Source organism: Tachypleus tridentatus, chromosome 4 (genome assembly GCF_004210375.1).
Source record: "Tachypleus tridentatus isolate NWPU-2018 chromosome 4, ASM421037v1, whole genome shotgun sequence".
In the NCBI taxonomy this organism is placed as follows: Eukaryota; Metazoa; Arthropoda; class Merostomata; order Xiphosura; family Limulidae; genus Tachypleus; species Tachypleus tridentatus.
This window is the reverse complement of record NC_134828.1, coordinates 73,687,716-73,711,492: the sequence shown is the minus strand read 5'-3', so window position 1 is coordinate 73,711,492 and position 23,777 is coordinate 73,687,716. Positions and strand designations below refer to the sequence as shown.

General features: G+C 34.4%; 1 protein-coding gene across 6 annotated transcripts in view; it reads left to right on the top strand.

The window, feature by feature from the left end:
- Window positions 1–23,777, top strand: part of LOC143249435 (uncharacterized) — a 46,265-nt gene that overhangs the window by 6,032 nt on the left and 16,456 nt on the right. For 5 of the 6 annotated variants that reach the window (XM_076499274.1, XM_076499277.1, XM_076499279.1 and 2 more), the window contains exons 2-4: window positions 5,464–5,578; window positions 6,240–6,938; window positions 7,291–7,338. In XM_076499274.1, coding sequence (XP_076355389.1) covers window positions 5,464–5,578; window positions 6,240–6,938; window positions 7,291–7,338 — 862 coding nt within the window. Of the gene's footprint in view, window positions 1–5,463; window positions 5,579–6,239; window positions 6,939–7,290; window positions 7,339–19,701; window positions 22,444–23,777 lie in introns of those variants that run through there. The other variant, XM_076499275.1, reaches the window with a different exon arrangement.

Sequence of the window (23,777 nt, the reverse complement as noted above, 5' to 3'; positions counted from 1 at the left end):
TCATAATAAAATTTTAAGTTTTGGAACATGTTTTCTAGAGTTTATGATATGGTTTCTTTGATATTACTAACTCCCATGACTATTAACCCACGAAAGGGGTTTTATTTTTTATATTATTTTTATAATATTTTCTCATTTATTATTATGACAATGATTAAGACATGCATACCATTTATATACCAAACTAACTTCATAAACTAAAAATCATTAGTGAATCATCTGGATCATGAATTCAGGTATTCATGTTTCTGATATTTCCCCAGATTCTAACACTCTTCAACAGAAAGTTTCCACTACTGAGTTGGCAAGTGGAGGTACTTGACAGTCAGTGATATTACTTCCACTGGGCACCATGTGGGTGTCTCCATTCTGATCTAAGACCTTGTGCTTCTAGTTTCTTGCTTTAACTCAACCTTCCATGTCTTTCAACAAATTTAAGCAACTGTTTCCACTCCTTACTTTTGTTTTTTGTTCCTCTCTTTCTGATGAGGATCTGATAACTCTACCCTCATCTTTTGTTGCGTTGATTACTTTGCTGCATGATATTCTTTCTGTCTGTTTTTCTTGAACCTTGGGGTACTTTGCTACATGAGCCTCCTCATCCATCATGTGTCTTCTCTTATGCCCCCTTCCCTGATATTTGTGTTTATGTGATATTTGTTTCAACATCATAATGAATCCCAGATACCTTGTTCTCCCAGACCTTGAGAACCTTATTCTGTGGTAAAAGGTTGTGATTCTTCTTTTCTTGAGCTTCAATCCCTTGAAATATGTTCATTCAACTTGGGGATCTCCTTCTAGTTCTCTTTCCATGGTCCTCAATATGCTTGTTTTAATATCTTACTTGCTCACACTATTTGGTATCTATCCAAACTCCATCTTCTTTCAAAGGCTCTGCATTGCAACACTATAAGCTTTACTAGGGATTGTTGCACATATTTGTTTTACACCTGGTTCTTGATTTCTTTTCCTGTTGTGTCCCAATTAACTAGGAGTTTTTTTGTTTCTGGAAGTTATTTAATCAGGGAGTTTTACTTTGTGAAGTTTAACTCCTCATTTTGATCTCATGATGAGGTTTTAGAGAGTGTTTGTTTGTTTCATTTTCAAACCTTGAACTAAGGCAGTTCATCAGGAATTATTTCTTCTCATTAGGGTTTCTCATAATATTCAGACCAAGGGGCCCCCACGAGATTTTTTATCCCTGAGAAACTCAGGAGTTTTTTTTCCTCTCCTCTTCCTCTTGTTACTATTTAAGTAATCTTTCATTGGGGACTGGCTGTTACCGATCTTGGAGGTGATATATTTCTTGAGTAACTCCTTGGCTCTGCTCGTTTGGGAATTTGGCTTTTCCACTTTGCACATAACTCCCCCAAATTATAATAGTGGAGCTAGGGAGTCTTTATCACATCCAGTTTCTAGCTACCAAAGTGGTGGATAGGGACTTTTCCCCTAGAGTGTTTGAGTGTTTTTCTCCACTCTTGGAGAAGAGGGCATAGTTGGAATCTCCCATATCTGAGTCTCTGGATATTTTTCCTGGATGTCGGTAGGAGAAGCACTAGCCTCTGTGGGAGCATATTTATGATACTGGTTCAGATTTGATGTTAATCTATATAGTTGGGATGTGAATGGCCCTTTTTTGATCAATTTCAATTTCACACATTGTTCATGGAAGGAGGTACATTATCTCCTCATAATTCCAAGCACAGAGTTGTCCCATCCAAGATCCTTGGTTGGGCACAGAGTTCCATGTCCTCTTCATAATTCTGGAGGTAGGTGGAATGCTTCTTGCCCACTTGGTTGGGAAATAAGGATGTATGTTCATAATTCCAGACTGGATGAGTTCTGTTCCTTTTGTTGAGTATGGCATACACAATCCCATCATTTTGAGCCTGGAGTGTTGCCTTTTATATATATAAAACATTTCAGTCCAATTGTCTGTAATGATGAATACTATTCCTCTCTTGATACAGGAATCAAGTTCTGGGCAAAGTGAACTGGTGTTTTATGTAAATGCTTTTCATGTGGATCTTACCTTCATCAGCCCCTCCACCTTTACAATGTGGGATTCTAGCCACATGTCAGTGGATGGTAAGTATATTTAAAAGTTAACATTTTTCTGAATTGAAAATATATTTCCAATAATATTTACTACTTCTAATACCCTCCCACCCATTCTCCTCACTAAGAGACAGAGTTTGTGACTGGAAAAAGTGGTTACTTTATATGTGTTAGGTGCTTGTATACAGTTCCAGGATAGAGGACACATTGACATAGGTGCAGTGTCACAAGGCTTATAAAGACTGGAACAAATGAGACTAATGCTTAGGTTGAGGAATAGCTATGTGTCAGAGGAGGAAAGAATTGTTGGAAATACATTATCAGTTTAAGAAAATATTAAATTCCCAGTAGCTCAGGGTATTTTCTTTTCTTGTTCTTTTAACTCTGTTTTATTTCTTCCTTCACTCTCCTTCTTGTCTAACTCCTAAGCCTGACTGTGTCCTTTGTGTGATTTTTCATGTTATCACTTGTACCCATTTGAACTGTTGGCTTCTTGCTTTTTGTACCACTTTTCTGTCACATCTTATTTCCACCTTCTTGTCTATTGTCACTGTTGTCTGTGGCATTGATGCTTCTCTCACACTCTTTCACTGCACTTATTACTTCCCTACCCAGACAGGTCTTTTCTTCTTTAAACATTTACTGCTTGAGAGGGTAATTGTTCCTTCTCTTCCTCTCCCTTCCTTTCATTTCTCACCTCTGAGATTGTTTAGACCCAAATCAGCTCCTGTGTCGTATTTAGTGTTGCTTATCATGAACTCCTTCTGTTTGTAGTCCCTGCCATAGTCTGTTCCTCACTTGAGACTCCTCTAATTCCATGGACCTTTTCCCTTCTTCCATCAATGGATAAGCCTTTCAGTCTTATTATACTTGTGTCTGGATATGAATCCTCACAAGCTAATTTTACATTTCTTTGCAATTGACTCATTCTCTTGCTTTACATCTTTGCCAATTCTAAGAGATCTTCCATATGGACATGTGAATGATTCCCTGCAGGTTTGCTGCTCCTTCTCTTCACCTTTTGACTGTTTTGTCTCCCACAGGATATTGACTTTCACTAGCCACCTTAATTAAATCTATAAATGATTTTTGAAATGGGTATAGATATATTTCCCTTTTAATTTCATTCTCTTTTAATTAGAAAGGACCTTGTTAGGTGGCTGGTGCTGCATCCCATGATATGCTTATTGCCTGTAAATTTTATGGAGCCAGGATAAAGAAAGGTACTCCAACCATCTACTCTGTGAGATGGGATGTTTCACAAGACCAATTGAGATGTCTTTGTGGTATTCAAATTTACTCAGTTGTCTGATCTGGACCATACAATTTCCATAGATTATCACAGAAAAGGTCAGTACAGAGAAGTGACTGCCAATTTATTTGCTTTTTATATGCCTGCTTTTAAAAATAGCAGTTCATGGTAATCCATTGCAAAGTCTCCAGTAAAAGACCTTTCTGGCTGGTCTTTCCAATGCAGATTATACTCCTTTTCTTCAAGTGGAGTATAGGAGACCCTTTACTATTTAAAGCTCTGGATACAACTACGGTAACCAACAATGTAACATAAGTGAAATTCATTAATTGTATTGTAAAAACAAATCAGGAACAACAATTTGTCTTGTTAAATTTTGTTCTAAAGTAACTGAATCAACCTGTGTATACTTTGACAGAAAGAGGTGATTATAGGGATTAACTGTGTAACAAAAAGGTGTATATACATTTAACTTGATTTAATATGCATATATTATTTTAAAACAAGTGGACTGTGTGTTATTTGTTTCTTGTTGAAATTTATTGCTGACAAGTCACACACCTTCTGTAAATGACTCTGCCCATTAGTATACATAAACTTGACATTGGCAAAATAACTAGATTATATTGTGGTAAAAGGTGGTAGAAGAAGATGGGAATGACAGCAGAAATAAGCCTATTTTTACCTAACTGTAGTGGTATTGAAAATATTGCAGAGATTATAACTGTGTTGACTGACTTATAAGTGGGTAGAGAGGAGTGAGTGACTTAGGCTCAGAGATGGTGATCTATGAGAGTATATCAAACAACAAGACCTAGAGAGAGAGAAGAGCATCAATCGAGGAGAGAGTAAAAATCTAAAAAGCAAATATAGAAAGAAAATTATGAGAGACTGGAAATAGAAAGATAAGAGCACAAATTGATATTGCCAAACTCACCTCATAGAAAGATGAAAAACTGAAGAATGACAATCATGTTAAGATTAGATAACCTAAGCTGTACAAATTTTTGATGAACAGAAACATGGCATGAATGCTTTTTTGGATAAGTATGAACAATTTGACCAAAGTCATAACTGGAATAAATGTGACTGGGAAATCTGTCTGAGCCCTTTCTTGCAGGAAAACACCTAGAAGTGTATGCTGGCATGATGTCAACAGATGCTATGGTCTGTGACAGTTTAGAAGTGGCTTTGTTGAAATGCTAGTAACTTACTGAGAAAGGTTTTTACTGGAAGTTCAGGAATCAAACCTGACACCTGAGAACCTGTATTTCAGTTTATGGCACATTCGAGGTGATACTTCAAAGGTGAACTGACATGGTCAAGTGTGAAGACAGTTTTGAAGGTCTGGAAGAACTATTAATATGTGAACAGCTCATGATTATGTTTTTTACTAAAATGTCACTGCATGTGAACAATGGTGTATCAGAAGATGTGGACAAGATAATCAAGTTGGTAGAACAGTAAGTGGAAGCCCGTGGAGGGAGTATAACTGGAAAAATTCAAGAATAACCAGTCAAAATTGAAACCAGGGGTGACTGATAAGAAGCAGGGTATCACCAAAGGAGAAAAGAGATGCTGTTCCTGTTATGAAATGGGACATAGTTGAAACCTATTTGCAAACCCCCTTTCCTCAGATTACATTGAGGCTAATCAGCACAGTCAACATGTTATTTATAATGACCCACTTATTTCCTTGGAGTCACTTAATGATGATGATGCACATAGTATCTTCCTCTATCTTGAAAGAAGTTATCTTCTCTTTATTCACAATCTTTGATGGATAACTGGCCTTATTGGTGTTAGGGGAAGATGTAGTTGAAAAACAGGAAGTTTGACTTCATCTGTTGCAGTTCAGTATGTTCCAATTTAATATATGAATTTAAAACATTTTAGCAAGAAGCACTGTTTCATCTTTACAGAAATTATTGGTTAATTTCAATACAAATGTATATAGGTAGCTTGCTTTGCTAATAATAATAATTTAATGATACTCATGTGTCAGAGAAAACATTTTGATACACCTTTCATTTCATGTTCACGTACATCAGACAGACTTGTTTATTGAGTTTTACCTTGTATTTTTGTTTGTTGATCATTGAAATGAAACTGTGACAAATTATGTCAACTATATTTTTTCTGGATTTTGACAGTGATGATTGTAATATCCTGTGGGAAGAGGAACAGCCAGCTGGAGTTTGTGCTCACCTCATGGATGACAGTTTTGATGTTAGTTCTTCACCACTTTTTTTTGGAAACCCAATTAAGGTATAGCAAAATAATCATTGGACTGAAAAACTAGATAATGAATTATTATTGTTTATGCTGTTTTGATTTAATTTTGTACCAAGAGGATTGTTTATTTGCTTTTGCTTTATAGGTCATTGGATAGTTAATTTATAATTTACTAGTTATGAAGGTGTTTGAATATTTAGTTCCAGAATTGCATATGGTGAAACATGAGGGCTAATTGTAATACTCAGTTTTATAGTATAAAAGTTTGATTCACTTATTGTGTATACTGTAAAAAAAACATACTTCTTAAATGTTTTACATCAGGAAAACAATTCCAGTGACATTAGGATTAACAGTAACATAAGACTGTTTAATAACTGAAATAAAAAATTACATAATTAATTATTTCTATTTTTGCACACTTTATTTTGCTTGTTAGATAAAGATGTTTTGTAGTACAAACAATGAAGTGTACATTTAAAAAAAACAACCTAAATTTATTTAACATAAAGTTGTGGATTTGTTACTTTCAGTTAATTAAAAATTGCAATGCCAAAAGTTTTTTCACAAGGCTGAGGTTTACAAACGTAACTTGATTGCTGATGCTGTTCATTACAGGCCATTTTTTTTGTTAAAAGTAGATATTATTCGAAAGAATGATCTCCTCTTATACAATATATTTTATTTTGAACAGGTAGCTCCTCAAGATGAAGTTGAAATTACTCAAAGAATCAAATGCACATTAGGAGATTTTAACCTGATGCAGATCTACTTACTAAAAGATTCAAGATGTTTGATTGGAATCTCAAAAACTTTAGCTTTCACAAGTAATGCAGCAAGGTCTCAGGATGAAAATGGAACAATACTGAAATCATTTTCTGTCCAGGCATCTCCTGCATTATCTTTATCCAGTTATGAATCAGCATGGTCACCACAGAGCCAGTCACTGCCAAATGAGAGTTATTATGATAATAGTGAGCCTCATCTTTCTGAAAATTTCTCACCATTGAAAGTAGAGAAGAGATTCACAAGTCCTTCCACAAGCAATTACTGTAATAATTCCAGAAAGTTTGTTGATTGTAATATTTTCACAAATGGTCAACATGATCAGGGAAAAGCTCTAAATAATTTTAAATGCTCATCTGGAGATCAAAAACTGAGTGCTTTACCATCAAAACTTTCTGGAAAGAAGAATTACAATGAAAAAATACATAGTTTACCAGCAACTGCCATAATGTTCCACAGACTCATTAGTGAAAAGCATAATTTAACATCTACTCTTAATGTATCCAGTAAGGGTAGCACCCATCAGATTTTCTGTCAACCCACTAAAAACGAAAATACTCCACAAAGAAAACAAAATTGCTCAATATTAGACACTACAGAAGACCAGGTAAGGATTTTTGTGTACCAAATTCAAAGTATCAGTTAAATGTACATGGTTGATAGTATATTCTTAATTAAAATTTCTTAATTTAATATTTATAATGCATAAGTTTCTGAGTAATTGGATCTTTTTTCTGCTTATCATTAATAAACAAAGTTTCATCCAATACATCTCTTCATTTTGTATAAATAAAATGTAATGAAAATTCGTGTATTAATGAGGAAATTGTGGTGCTTTTGTGTTACCAAACCATGCCTTTCAATGTTACGAACAGAAACTTACAAATGTCTGAAATACAAGACAATTTATTATTATTTACTGATGTTCACGTGTGCATTTACAGTTTTTATTCTATTAGGAAGGTCCTAAAAGCAAGAGACATTCAGATGTGGAATCCATTTTAGTGGTGAGCTGTTTTTTTTAAGTCATTTGCTTACTTCTTTGTGTGTGAAAATTGAAATATCTTTAAAACAGAATAGTGGCTTTGTGATCACTTATTATCAAACTACTGCATGTTTATAGATTTTTAGTGTTGTTTTGTGTTAATATAAATTTTAGCACTATACATTAAAATTATTAGATATAGTAAAATAGAATTATTTAGAACAGTGTTCAGTTTTAAAATTCATAAAATTAGACATTTATGTTACCTATAAAACTGCAATGAAGAACAGTGAAGAAAGAAAATATTAACATCTCATACTACGTTAGATGAAGGGCATAGATGTAACTGTTGGAAATTAATAGATACTCCTTAAACTGTTTGAAAATCTCAAAATTGAAGAAAATGAAATTTTGTTATTGAATTTGTTTGTTTACAGTCATATATTTTAGTAACATGTCTTGGTAGATTCCTATTTGCTGATATTGTAATTGTCATAAAATGAAGTTTAGAGATGGCTTGAATAGGTAATTATCTTGAAACTTGTAAATCTTTCTACATCAAGTTAAATGTGGTTTGTTTTGTTAAGTACAGGTGATAAATAATTATCCTATTTGATGATTAATAAGCTGTGTTTGGTCTACTAACATTGTAGTGATGCACTGTATAATTTCTTTGTTTGTCGGATATAACAAAAAAAGATTTAACACCCAGTCTGTGAATGGATGAGATCAGTTTTGGGGGGATACAAAGGGGTGCTATTGTATTCAGGCTAGGTCCAAGAAAAATGGACTTTGATAAATGGCTGAATCTGCTAAGCTAAAAGTAGCCACACTTTACTGCCAAAAAAACATACTGCTTAAAAGTTTTTTATCACAAAGATGCAGAGTTTAGGGGGTTGGTCATACTATGTTTTTGTTGAATAGAGTGATAAAAGTGTTCAGGTTTGAATATTAGGATTTGTCATATAGAAATGTTTTATGAATAATTAATACTGATTGGTCTAATACAGAGATAAAAACCATTGATTGGTCTATATTTATTCATCTGCCATTCTGGTAGTGTTGCCCTGATACTGTCAATTCTACCTTTGCTGCTAATCCTTTACACACCAAACCAACTTCTGTAACCAGCTTGACTAGTACTTGTCTGCTATACTGAGCAGAAACAATTACACAAGAAACAATTGTGACTGATCATGCCACACTACTACTTTGGCACATGTTGATGGTATATACACTACTGTGAAAGAGGATTATGAAACTTGCTTATAAAGATGCTTGTTTGTGTTATATTGCACTTTCTTGCAAATTTTCTCTTATAGTTTATTTTCAACAGTAATTCCATCATGACTACAAACACACCTACATTTCGGACACGTAATGCACTTAGTCACCTTACAACAGTAAGTTTCATTGAACCTTCTTTGGCCATCTCTGTCAATACAATTTTGTGCAATATGTATTGTGCAATATGTGTGACCAGTACCAAGTTTTGGGTGGAATTTTGGATGGGGTATGGGTTTACTTTCTTACACGCTGGAATCAAGTGTTAATTATGCCATGTTGGTTGGCAATTCATATTTCAGATGTCCTGATCAATTCAAATCACTGTTCAAAATTAAAAAAAAAAGAGAGAGAGAGAGAGAGAGAAAGATTTCCATAGACCTCCCTTTGGGAATCAACCCATTAAAAATGTCTATGATTCTTAGACTGGGGATTATTCATTTCATGTTTTTTGTATTAATATATTTTATAATCTATTGAAGTTTGGCCATTTTCTGAGACATCTACATAATCAAAGGTGTGAACCTATTATCCAGAACACTGATTAAAATGAAATCAAGCTATTATGACTTTATTTAGTTATTAACATACCAAATCAAAGAAAATTAAAGTCAGATAAAATAATTTAAATATTTATCATTTGTGTAATATTTTAAGAAATGTCAGTCAGCACATCACTGAGTTGGAAGCACTCTATAGAATTGAAGAATAAGCAGTAGTATCTGCTAAAAGTGCTTTAAAATTGTCTGCCAATCACATTTTACCCTGTCTTACAAACAAAGGTTGTGTTCAAATCTAAAAAGCCAGAGTTGTTATTTTTACTTGTTAACTGTCAATTTAAGATATTTCAAGGGATATTATAATCACATCTTTGAATCACTTAACCCATTGAACAGAACTTAGATTTTTGGACGTGTTGGCTACAAACAGACTGAAGGACAGAACCTTAAGCACTAGGGCATAACAGTCAGTGGCTCCCTACAATGAGACTGTTATAACATTTTATCCTATTAATAATAGCAAATCTTAATTTTAAACAAGTATAGTAACAATTTTGAAATTTTGTTAAGACAAGTAGGGACTTATAGGAAAAATCTGAGTTACATAAAATTAAAAAAAAATTATCCCTTCTTTGGCAAATCACTGTAATTATGTTAGTATAAGCTGAAGCAGAGATAAATTTTATGAAATGTTTTCTAGTTTAAACTTTTTTTTTCAATACTTTTTTTTCTCTAAGTGGTAGTGTGGTGGTTAGAGTGCTTTAATCATTACCTGTATGGTACTGGATTTGTGGGAGCTTTCTAGAGAAATGTCCAGTCTTTCTGTTTTTTGGTAAAGAGTAGTCGTAAACTTGGCAGTAGGTCCTGCCAGTTGGTTAACTTCTCTTTTGTCAGCAGTTTGAAGTTATGGATTGTGGAAGATAGCCTTAATGGCTTTGCTATAAACTTTCAGTAGTCATTTTCTGTGTACGGGTCTGTCATGGCCTGGTGGTTAGGGCTCTCAACCCATAATCAGTGAGTCATGAGTTTGAATCCCATTACTGAGCATGCTCTCTTTTATAGCTGTGGAGGCGTTATAATGTGATAATCAATCACACTTTCATTAGTAAAAGAGAGGTCCCAAGAGTTAACTAGTTGCTTCTCCTCTAGTCTATCATTTCTATATTATGCATGATTACCTTAGATAGTCCTTGGGAAGCTATGCCAAAAATTCAGTAAAGAAAACTCTATGTGTGTAATCAGGAACTCTGTGTTTATGCAGCAAAAAGGATTAAATTTTGCAGCCAACAGTTTGAAACTGTGCACCCTAAAATTAGTAATTACTCGGACAGAAAAGCATCACACATTATGCAGCACAATTTAAAAATTATGCAACCCTTATGTAAAGTAAAAACAGTAACATTTGAGAGGATGTTAGACAGTTAATACAATTCAACCATTTACAGTAACATAACACTTTTTTTTAGTAAAATAATAAAGAACACTAACATTCAAAAAGTTTTCTGACAGACTATTAATTTGATTGTGACCAGCAGGCACCATTTACCATTATTACCAAAGTACAAGTAACCAATTAAGTCATAACTAAGTTAATAGTGACAGATATGTTATTACTGATCTAGACTTTGCTTTATTAAGTCTAGTAGGTGACTGACGGTGGTTTTTATACTTACTTGTTAGTCTTCCTGGCGGGTTACGATCATTACCATTCTGCTACAGGTAGTTCTTTACAACTTTGTTGACTGGATGTCAACATTGGTTTTTACGCCATTTTCTGTCTTAATTGCCGTTTTGCTTTTATCTTCAATTACTTCTACAAATTTTACTCTATTTACTTGACTTTATCCTTTTACTGGACATTTGGCTACTCATTATTACGATTTTATGGAGTGTCTTTAAAACTTTTACTTTCTTTTACATTTTGATAATAGCTGCTATGACACATAACCCAGAACCAGGACTGGAAAGGCCAACTTCAGGTGATTGACGGTGGTTCTTGAACTTACCTGTTAATCTTCCTGGCGGGTTATGATCATTACCTTTTTGCTAGAGTAAATACCTTACAACTTCTTATACTCTACCTTTTATCTTAACATTGTAGACTAGGTGTCAACATTGGTTTTATACTTTTTTTGTTTTACCTTCAGTTCCATTTATGTCTGTTACTACATTTATTTATTTATTTATTTTTTTACATTTTTACCGAATGTCTGGCGCAGATAGCCTCGCTGCTTTGTGCCATAAAACACTAAATCAATCAATCAATCAATCAATCAATTAAGTCTAGAAACTCAGACTTTGATGATGCAATTAATCATTGATTATGTGGTCATACATAAACTACACAAAAATTGCCTTAGCTACATAAATTGAGTTAAACTCAGAGCTCTGGTATGAACATGAAAGAGATGTAAATAAGTAGTAAATAAAGTGGCATGCATTATTTTAATGTATATTTTGTTTTTGTTAATTCATATAGTTTCTAAGCTAGTTAATTGAACTGTGTTCTCTTTTAAATAGTTTGCCAAAGCAAACTGATAATAGTTCTCAACTTGCTTACTCAAATCTTTAAAGTTCTTTTGAGAGATGATGTTGTCCTATAGTTCGTTCTAACTTGTATTCTTATACTGTGGTGTTTGTTACTTTCTTGTGAATAATTTTTTCTGTTCAGAAGCTGTAGAAACAAACCCAAAAACATTAATCAAAGAATATAACAGTTGTTAGAGTGCAAGAGGTGTCTAGGTTTATTAATAAAGAAATATATCAGGCTGTATGTGCTCCAGACTGCACCTTTATGCAGTAATGAATAAATTGAACATGAAGTGGTGGATGGAAGAAGTTAACAGGTTTGGATTTTGCATATCTGGGGGTTACCAGTGTCCAGGGGTGGAAAAGGGTGAATCTGAGGCACAGCCCTGCTGCCAACATTTTTATATGTGAAGACTTCTAGAAGATGATTGTAGACAACAATTATGATGAAACTCTAAAAGTGTAAGTTAATTTACAAAAAGAAAATCATGGAATACTTTATACAACTCCATTCTCTTCTGTAGGCTTCCCTTTGGTGTGGATTCTTGTATGTGGTGAGAGGATCTTCCAGGGGAAGGTTCTGTTCTGTCAGGTTACCACCTCTGGAATCTAAACATCTACCCATGTGTTTGCTTTATGGGGTGACATGTGGTGAGGAGGAGAAAATCCTGGTGGTTGAAGGGTCTAACCCTAACACACCACTTTAGCCTTGAATTCCTGTAGATTAGTAGCCTTGGAGTGGCTCCTCTAGGGTCAATTGGCTGATCCACTTGGGATAGGGTCAATCAACTACCAATGTTGGATGCTCTCAACAGGTGTTGTGGACATTGTATCTGATGCTGGTGTTTGGGTATAGTGCTCACAAAACTCTGGCGTTGCTGCAGTGTCCTTGTTTGGCATTGTAGTGCATCCTCTCCTAGGGCTCCATGGTGTTTGAGCACAGTAGGCGTCGAAACATTTTTTTTATTATTGATCCCCCAAATAAAAACTTAAATAGTGAAAAAACAGTCCATGGGTAAACGATTACATCTTGAAGATTCTGAGCAATAGTCTTCAACATCTATAACACCTGTACCTTATTTTCTTATATTAAATTCTCTTTTAGACAAACCTTTAGGGCAAATGTTTCCCTTTTTTATTCAGAAGGGACTAGAGGGACTTGCTGGCTCTCCAAAGTCGGTCAAAAAGCTTCACTTTGACATATTGGTGGAAACATACACATCTAAACACAGTGAACTCCTCTTACATTCAAAGGCAATTGGGGATATAACCATTGAGGTTACGCACCGCAGCTAAATCTGTCTGCTCTGGCACTATCACTGCTGTGCCTGTTCCATACATGGACTATGGTCCTGTACTCAAGGCTCGTTTCCGTGCCAGCTGGCAGTCGACTTGGAGTGAGCAACACGAAAACAAGCTTTTCAAAATAAAACCCTATTTGGACTTTGGCCGTCTTGCTTCCGTAAGGATCGAAGGAGGAAGTTGTTCTAATTAGACTACGTATTGGTTACAGTTTTTTAACTCATCGTTTTCTTTTATCAGGAACTGATGCACCAGTGTGTTGTCTGTGTAACACTCAGGTCACAATAAGCCACATTTTACTGTCTTGCCGTCGTTATGACTCTCAACAACGGCACCTAAAATGCCGTTTAAAATAACGTGTTCTGTTCTGTCCCAAGGTTTATCCATAACGTTAGACAGTGCTATTGGTGATGGTGACACTGTGTCCACCTTGGAAATGTTTAGTTTTTTTAAAGGCCATTAATCTTTTTAATGCCATTTAAGTTTTTTAATTTATGCATTAGACCTTTTTTAAAGTGATTCCCTTTTAAAAATCAAAGTTCATTTTATTCAATTTGAAATTAGAAAATAGCCGTAACGTTAAATGACTCGGAACCAGGATTAGAAAGGCCAACTTCAGGTGACTAACGCTGATGTTTGATCTTACCTGGTAGTCATCCTTGAGAGTTACGATAATTAAAATTACGCTACAGAAAGTCCTTTACAACTTGTGTTACTGTAGTTTCTCTCTTACTGTTGTGAACTAGATATAAAAATTGGATTTAATGTTATTTACGTTTTTAATTCAAAAATTAAACTATGTTTTGTTTTAACTTGATTCTTTTTTACGAATTTTAGTAATTTTACTTTAAATTTAACTTTTTACCGGGTGTTCGGCGCAGATAGCTTAGTTGCTTTGCGCCATGAAACGCCAAACCAACCAACCAACCAACCAACTTCTAGGCTCTTAAAACGACATCTCTGTCAAGTAGTAGAACTAGTAGTAGTATCAGATAAATTATATGTAGAATATCTCATATTTTCATGCTCCACTAGTCAGAAGATGTTTACTTAACATTTACAGAAGCATCGTAAAGCACACTCTACTGTTTTCGTCGTTGTAATTACCGTAGTTATTTTTCAACTAATTTTAACCCTTATTTGTTAAATAACATGAACTAATGAATATTTTGTTGGGATCTTCAAATCTTTTGAATCCAATTTATTATCATTAGTGATAGATTTCAATGTACAGCATTTAACACTTTATATAGTACAAAATCTTCGTACTCATTAAGGCTAGAAATATATATTTATTGTGCACAAGTTAAAATTAAGATTTATTTTATTGTATACACATTTACAAGTTCTCATATACGGACTAAAACCAAACAGTTTTATTCAACATAGTTCAAATTATAAAACTTCATAGCAGAGGTCGAAAACTCAATATGTAATAATTTATGTTTAAATTATTATATATAAAACTGAGAATACGAGTAATACTGTTGATTATAAAGTTTATCGTTCCAAACTGCCGAGTCCCTGTTTAGAGGAAATAATTGAACTCTGTATCAGAACAAAGCTTTAACGTATAGTGTTTGAAAAATGTGTTTCTACTACTTCTATACACAGTTTTATGTCTTTGTGAGGACGCGGTTTGTTACTTTAAGCTGTCAGTACGTTATAATAATGACAATTATTTCTTTATTATTGATAATGTCGTTGACTGGCTGCCTTTCCTTTGGTCAGTTGCCCAAATTTAGGCACAACGGCAGATAACCCTAGTAGCTTTACGAGAAATCTGAACTAAGTAAACTTTTTCTGGGTGAATGAACTTTGTTGTAAGAATCTCTCCCAACCTACGAAGATTGAAGTGTGTGTTGAAAATAGAAGAACTAAAAATATATGCAATAATTTTTTATTTAAGTTTTAATTCTCCATCGGAGTATCTCTCTTGATGTGCAAAGCCTAAAGCCAAAATAAAAACGTTATAACATCTGCTTGTAATTTTGATATTGGAGTCAGTAGTTAGTTATGCCGTAGTCAGATAGATCTGCCATAACCAATGCACAGTTGTTTCAATAAGTAAGAAATACATTCGGAAGATGTTTGTTAAATTAACGATATGTTGATTGCATTCATTGAACGAGCAGATGTTGTTTTTTTCCCTTTATACAATTAATCGGTATTAACCTTAATACTATGTCATCTGAAAACTTTCAGGTTCGTGGAAAGTGCTATTGAATGTGATAAACTTTATGTTGAATGAGTATAATTCATGGTGACTGCTGCAGCTATTGTGGCCATGTTTCAGTGGCAATACCTGTGACGCTTGTGCAGTGTACTGTTCATGAATGTGAAAAATGAATACTCATTTGCCAGATATTAACTCTTATCAGAAATGGAGTTTTAAACAGTCTCTACGCTTTTTAGTTTATTTGAAAGATAAAAGCTGTTTTAGTCGGCTTTAGAATTTGCGTTCTAACTATATGTTTAGAGAGACAGTTGGTTAATTGGACTTCGATTTGTGCTAGCTGAAGGAACTGAGGTAGAGACGTGACGGGTTCACTGCTAGGCGACATTATAAAAATGATCGTTTCATGAAACAAGACTTCGCAACTTAGTAAGCCAGTGCCTCCCACTATCCATGGGTTTTTAAAGCTAGATATCGAGCTATTATATTCGCGGTAATTCATTGTATAACTTTGCGAATAACAACAATCAACCTATAAGCCAGTAAATATATATCCCAAGCTTAACTTTATACACAAGATTTTGGATATCTTACCAAGTTTCCTTTTGTGTACAAAATAAGGGGAAAGAAATATGAACTTTCTTCACAAACTTCGTTTTTTCGTAACCAGCTCGTCTTTAATGATTTGTTTGTTTGTTTGTTTTGGAATTTCGCACAAAGCTACTCGAGGGCTATCTGTGCTAGCCGTCCCTAATTTAGCAGTGTAAGACTAGAGGGAAGGCAGCTAGTCATCACCACCCACCGCCAACTCTTGGGCTACTCTTTTACCAACGAATAGTGGGATTGACCGTCACATTATAACGCCCCCACGGCTGAAAGGGCGAGCATGTTTAGCGCGACTGGGATGCGAACCCGCGACCCTCGGATTACGAGTCGCACGCCTAACGCGCTCGGCCATGCCTGGCCGTCTTTAATGAAGCTTGAGTAATATTTCGGATCCCTCGTTCGAGACACGGATGATTGGGATTGGATAATAATAATATTATGTGGAACAGAATAAGCCAGAAAAATTGTTAATGTGCCTTGTATTATTTAATACACATTTTGTTCTAGGCAGAGAATTACCATCAGTTACAGTGGTTTATTTTGTAAAATGCCATGGATATGTAGAGCTTTTTTGTGTAATATCTCACTTGTTTTTTTGCTTGATCTGCTCAAAGGTGTAGTTTTTTTAGGGAACAGAATTATCAGTCAATTATAGCATCCATTCTGTTTTAAAACACTGTAGTGTACATCACCGTTAAATACGTTTTAACTCGCAGATTTGAAAGGACTCTCCTAATTTCATAAATACATTTGTTGCATGAATTGATATGCATGCTTGCCTATTCATGTCCAGTGTAACCAGATTTATGATACACTCACTTGGAAAGTAGGGCCAGCATGACTTGGTGGTTATGGCTCTCTACTCGTAATCTGAGAGTCGCGGGTTCAAATCCTCGTCCCACATGCTCGCCCTTTCAGTCGCGGGAACGTTATAATGTGACGGTCAATCCCACTACTCGTTGGTAAAAGAGTAGCCCAAGAGTTGGCGGTGGGTAGTGATGACTAACTGCATTCCCTCTAGTTTTACAGTGCTAAATTAGGGACATCTAGCACAATTAGCCCCCGTGTAGCTTTATGCGAAATTCAAAGAACAAACAAAATTTGAAAGTATTTGTGTTGAGGTTATGTAGTATACGTCGAAATGTAACATAATTACATAGCTTGCCTTGATCGGTGTTCCCTACTGGCCTAGTGAGATGTCTGAAGGCGTAAAATAACATTTCTATACTCGTGTAACATTGCGCGTAACTACAAAATAACAAATGATATGATTAGAACTAAATTAATCTGTAACGAGTAAAATTTATTTTGTTTTCATAATCAATACGCATAACACTACTGTCTTCAGTATTTTTCACTATATTATAGCGTACTGAATCATTTATTGTCTCCTAGTGGCCACGTGGTAAGCTTGAGGGTGTTTTCTATTTCAATTTAGGTAGATGCAAAGTAGATAATATTATAACATGAACGCATAACGTCCTGAAATTAGTTAAGTAATGTTCAGTTTGTCTGAAACCTTTGTATTATAAACTTGTTTTTGTCAGAAAATGGTGCTTAATTGTTGGTTCAGAACTGTTCATTTTGTAAATTCCTTTTGCTGGATAGTTATTGTATTCACAACAAAACGAAATTATTTATTTCATGCGTTTTTCCCTTTTATCTCATCAACTGCTAAGGGCATTTAAACGTTCCTTCTAAGGTACTGTTGTGAGTACATATATACTATATAACTTTTGTTTTATCCTTGAAGAGTGCGATATTTAACTACATGTAATTTTGGAATTTTGTGTCACTATGTAACCCTTTTCAAACGTCGCAAAGTGTACCAGTTTCAAGTTTCAGGTGAGAAACAAAATATTTGCACATCTTATTTTCTATGAAGAAATAAACCTGGCACTGGGATAGTTATTTATATATAAACACGAAAGTTGAAGAGTGAATCACATTCAAAAGCATTCTTTTTTTATAGCGTACACATGGGGGCGCTTTGAAAACACATTCCTTTAGCAGTAAACGTGTACTTCAATACTTCAACTTTTACTTTTCGTTGAAAAATAAACTAAAATTCCAGTAAAAGTAAGAAAATTATCACCTTGAGATAGTTATTGTTGTGGATGAGAATATAGCGGATAATTAGTGTTACTGCTCCCTAGTGGTACAGCGATATATGTTTGCAGACTCACGCTGCTATAAATTGGGATTCGATACCCATCATGGGGAGAGCACAGAGAGCTCATTGTGTAGTTTTGTATTTAATTACAAACAAGCAGTTAGTGCTTTTTTTGAGAATTTTATTAATTTTATTCGCGTTCTGTCTGTGTATCCTCGTTAAACAGAAGCTAAAACAGATTACAAATAATAGATACTACTGGTAGTGTTTAATTTTCGCGGAAATAGTGTTTTTAATTGTTTTAAAGAGAAGACACGTATGTGAAAATTTATTTTCCTATTTGCATGCGTAGCATTTGGACGCAATAAAATAAGATATTTTTATTACAAATTCTTGTTTTAGCTGCAAAATTACCCTATAGTCTTCCTGCGCCGTGTCCACCATGACGATCAGACCCTGAATGTCTTGAGTATATATTTTAAAAGATAACACGCTTTTTTTCCCTGTAATGTTAGCTAACACGAGTTGCATGCAGTTAGGCTCTTTCTATTTTTGGTGAAGCTTTTTACACGAGCTTACCGAATTGTTGCTGAGACTTGCATAATTTTGGAGAAAGGGATGGCGAGTATAAGTAAACTAATATGATTGTTTGTTTTTGGAATTTCGCGGAAAGCTACACGAGGGCTATCTGCACTAGCCGTCCCTAATTTAGCAGTGTAAGACTAGAGGGAAGGCAGCTAGTCATCACCACCCACCGCCGACTCTTGGGCTACACTTTTACCAACGAATAGTGGGATTGATCTTCATATTATAACGCCCCCACGGCTGAAATGGCGAGCATGTTTGGTGCGACGGGGATTCGAACCCGCGACCCTCAGATTACGAGTCGAACGCCTTAATCAATCTGGCCATGCCGGTCCCAACTAACATTACTACAGGTTACTTACAAAAGTGGATAATGAAAGTTTCAGAACTCAGCAACGTCCAGTAATTGTTTTATAGGCATTGTTAAGCTCAAACTGGGGCACCAGAAATATTCAGGTGGGCCCCATTGGTAAGGTAGATAAAATAATGGAATAGTGCAATGTCACCATAATAAATAAAAATTGCCTATTGCCATCACGTTAACATCTAAATTAACATTTGTGTTAATTCTACTAATAAATGACTTGTATCGAAAAATATTCATTGACAGTATTTATGTTGAAACGTTTAGTTTTGATGTTAAGATGACATAGTTTATTAAGAAAAATAAATGATTATGTATAAGAAATTAGGCTATATAAACGTCTTGTTTTACCGTAATTAACAGAAAGTGTTTATGCCTTTTTGTGTGTTTGCCCAGTAAAATTTGTTACAAAAATATTGGAACAGAAAAAAATATAGAATAGCTACCATTTCTTTGTATAAAAGTTACGTATCATAATGTTTAATATAACATTAGATGCTATGTTTATATTTTAACACGCGGTCTAAAGGGTAAGCTTCACGACTTCTAACCCTAAAATTTGACGTTGCTATGCGTAGTTCTCTATGCAAGTTCGCTCTAACAAAAACTTCTAAGTTCTACTATATTGTTTATAACTGTATTATTAAATGACGAATCACTTGAAAAATATTTATAATTGTAACAATTTATGTAATCATGAATGATGAATGTATTTTAAGTTGCATTTATGTGATTTTAAATCTAAAATTATATTGTTTGTGTTTTGTTGGTGTAACTTAATATACATTTGGCAAAATACATTATTTTGATTTATTTTTAAGAAAAAACAAATGCAAGACCATAAGTATTAAAAGCTTTGAATTTAAGGTTCTAGAAAAATGTGTTGTCAACTGGGATATACTTAAATACTTTATTCTGCGTTGTAGGACATGAAGGAAGTGACGCCATTTTCGCTCACTGCCTTAGCAACACCACACAGAGAAAAAGTTATTTTCTCACCACTTACGAAACGTACAAGTCGACTAATCTCTGAATCTGTATTCTAGACCCAAGAAAGTCAAGCGTTTTCTGTTTTCACACCTGTGAAGAAATTAATTCAAGAAATACTAATGGGGCCTGACTCCGTCAGTTTTTAGAACACATTTTATTTAGCTATCTAAAAATCAAATTCGTTGTGGTCACAAGGTCCCTAATTATAAGCCATGTGAATTTTAAAACAAGTACGTTGGATTAACATATGTTTATTTTATTTTTATTTTTTTGCTTGTAAAATGTGTAGTTTCTACCAATACGTTGTAATTTATTTTACATTTGGTGTTATAACAGGCAAAAACGAAAATACTCAACATGACCCGATTTGTGGACCCCATTGGTTATGAACGGTGTAAATCAAAGTTGGTAATTTGAGGGGGTAATAAACAAGGCCGGTTACCTGTTAACAAACAAAAATGAAAAAGAACAAAAACTGCATTTTTAAACATATAATACATCGTACGACAAATTTTAAACTGTTATAAATCCACAATGTATTGACTTAAAAACTGAGTTTCTTTAACGATAAATTACTATGTAGTTATTTGATAAAATTTTTAAAAATCTGACCAAGATTTGATAAAGTATTTATTCGCCTGGTGGTTAGTGCACTTGACCCTCAATCAAATTTAGGCCGCGGGTTCAAATCCTTCCCACTAAACGTATTGGCCCTTTCAATCATGGAGACGTTATAATGTCGCGGTCAGTCTCATTATTCGTTGATAAAAGAGTAGCCCAAGAGGTGGTGGTAGGTTATGTTGACTAACTGGTTTCTTTCTGGTCTATTCATGCTAAATTAGGGACTGGTAAAGCCGACAATAGCTCTCTTGTAGCGTTGCGCGAAATGCAAAACAAACCAGTCTTTGTTAGTTTCACTCGTTACTGTACATTAATAATGCGTATCAGACCGGAAATGGGATAAACTGCATTAAAAAGTATGTAACCATTATTACGTTTCAGCATACTGAAAGTTAAAGGTTTTGTGTGGTAAAATATTTATATCTCGACGACCCGAGTCACCCACGAGATATCCTCATGTTGAGAAGAAAATAACATTATATATCTAGCTCAATATGGGTGTATATTGCTTAAGGTCGTTAGTTGAAATAGTTTGGATCACCATGTAATAAACTGTTGTATCACTTACAAGTTTTAATACGCTGTGTTGTTGAGTATATTTTTCTCGGTACATTGAACTTGGAAATAGTATTTAGATTTCTTTGTCGGTAGTGTCCATTTTTACCCTTAAAGGAATCATATTTCAATGAAGTTGGCGCTTTTAAAAGAGCGGTGTCTTTGTAATCAAGAACATGAAGCACTTGTAGCTTTTTAAAGGGAATTTATTTTAAAGTTACCGGATCACAGCCACTTCTTAGTATTCATGAAAATGGTACAACTCTTTTCCTTGCTCATGTAACAACGCTTTAAACGTATCAGGCTTAAAGTTATGATTAAGTTTGTTTTTCAAACTTTAGTTAATGTTGTAAGAACCAGTGTCTAAATTATAAATTAAAATGTTTAAGGGTAATGACTAACTTCATATTGATCATAGATACCCAACACGAGGAGTATACTTTTCCCCACTTTGTTTTTAAATGGGAATGATCTATGAATTATGTCTTCTCTTTTTTCAAAGTGATCTTGGCAAATACTTCATGGTTCTTCTTTGATTGTGCGAAGCCGTTTTTCATTATCCTGGGTAACTAGATATTTTTTATCTTGCTATTTCTTCACTATTCAGAAGTCGAATTAAACAAGTTCAAGTTATTGGTAGATGGAGCTTTTATATTACTGGGGTGGCCTTCTTTTACCCTGTATCAAATTTTTTTATGTCTTATAAGTGGAAATTCGTTATATTCTAAACATCTGCCATGCTGCATTTGGAAAACAACATGGTTGATAGCTTTGTATTACAGTTTATATATTTACATGCTGGTTCCAAACATGAATCAAAGAGACCGCGGGCACACTTAGTACGTTCGCATATTGTTCAGGTTCTATTCACTTTGTTTCAATGCCGATAATATAATTTTTAATGTTTGAGCCAACTGGTAATGTCATGTACTAGTTCATTTTGAACAAATCGCTAAAGTAATATTCCGTATGATTTGCCAAAGGCACTTTATTTGCTCGAGGTAAATTTTATTTGAAGTTCGAACATTTTTTAACTTAAAAAGCTCATATATCCTATTGTGTGATTTTGAGCTAAAACGAACTTTTTCCTGTTAAAAACGTATTTCGTTTGTTTTTGTGGCAAAGTTTATATTTTGTGAAAAATATCAACATAGCGTTCATGGTTAGCAAACCAGTCGAAAATAGCATGCATAAAATATTTTAAAAATTATTTTTCACTTTAATGTTAACTAATATCTTGGTTTTTAATTATACTGACGCCTTTTCTGCCAATAATTAAAAAAATAAATAAATAAAGGTGGCAGCACAGAGTTGTCAATTTGATATTTTGCGTGTTGTAGAGTTAGACCTATGAACAGATAATTATAGGGAATTGTGTAAGCACGTTTGGAGGAATAACGGTGAAGTTCCTGTAAAAATAAAACAACATTTATAAAACACGATAATTTATAAAATATACGAAGCGAACCAAGTATTGGTTCCGTTACCACGACGACCAAACTGTATAAATAAGTGTGTACAACAACAAGCATTAAAAATTGATTGTACATGTTGTAGTTTTGGTTTCGACCGCAATCCATACTTTGTAGTTTCTAGTGGTTCACTATCGTTTATTCAAACTACAAGACACATTAATGTTTTTGTTTTAAGCTATACGTTAGATCTTAATGTATAATAAAATAGTTATTACAATGTCAGCTTGTTTCTCGTGAGTTGCGTGACTTTTAAGATAGGAAATTTCAAGTGATTGGATAACTTTTTTTTTTGGTAAATACGTTTTGGTTTTTTTTCAAAAGAAATTGCACTAATTTCAGTTAATTTTATGTAAAATATTTACTTATGACTTGTTTTCTTTCTTTGTTTAGAAAGTATGTTTTACGTGATAAATATGGATTATCTGTACGTTGGTTAAAGCGTGTTTGTAAAATATATTCCAAAAATGGTTGTCGGCTTGGCCAGGTGGTTAGGGAGCTTTATAAACTGCCCTAAAACTAAATTCAGTAGGATTTTCTGCATGCAAGTACATGACCAAGTGTAAAGAAGAACAAAGTGTGTAATGAATTCGGTTGTTTACATCAACTCATTATTCGTCTCATAGAGAAAATTCGTGAACTTCAGTGTCAGAGGCCCGGCATGACCAAGTGGTTAAGACGCTCGACTCGTAATGTGAGGGTCACGGGTTCGAATACCCGCCACACCAAACATTCTCGCCTTTTCAGACGTGGGGGCATTATAATGTTCCAATCTATCTCACTATTCGTTTGTTAAAAAAAAAGTAGCCCAAGAGTTGGCGGTGGGAGGTGATGACTAGCTGCCTTTCCTCAAGTCTTAAACTGCTAAATTAGGGACGACTATTGCAGATAGCCCTCGTGTAGCTTTGCGCGAAATTCAAAACAAATTCAGTGTGATTTTGTGATGTTTTAAAACGCATAGCACGAATGTAGTTCGTGGCTGTTAACGCAACTTACAATCAATGAAGTAGCCTTGTTGCGTGTGAATCTGGATTCTCTGATCAGCCGTCTTGGCACCGCAACGCTTGCTGTATTGTATTTCTTTGGGAAAACGTTGTATCATATTTATAATTCTGTTGTTCCTGTCGCAGAGCGGTTCACTATCGTCCTTTGATTTCGTTGTAATTTTAAGTAAATCAAGATTGTTGTGTGAAACACACTGTGCGCTACTATACGAATATTTTTTATACATGAGACAGTGATATAAATATACGTTTTTTTCTTGCAGAGTTTTTGTAAGCTTTATTCACGATTTATTCTACAAACAGTATTTCGATACTCGTGGTGGGCAGAGCACACTTGGACCTTTGTGTAGCTTTTTGCAT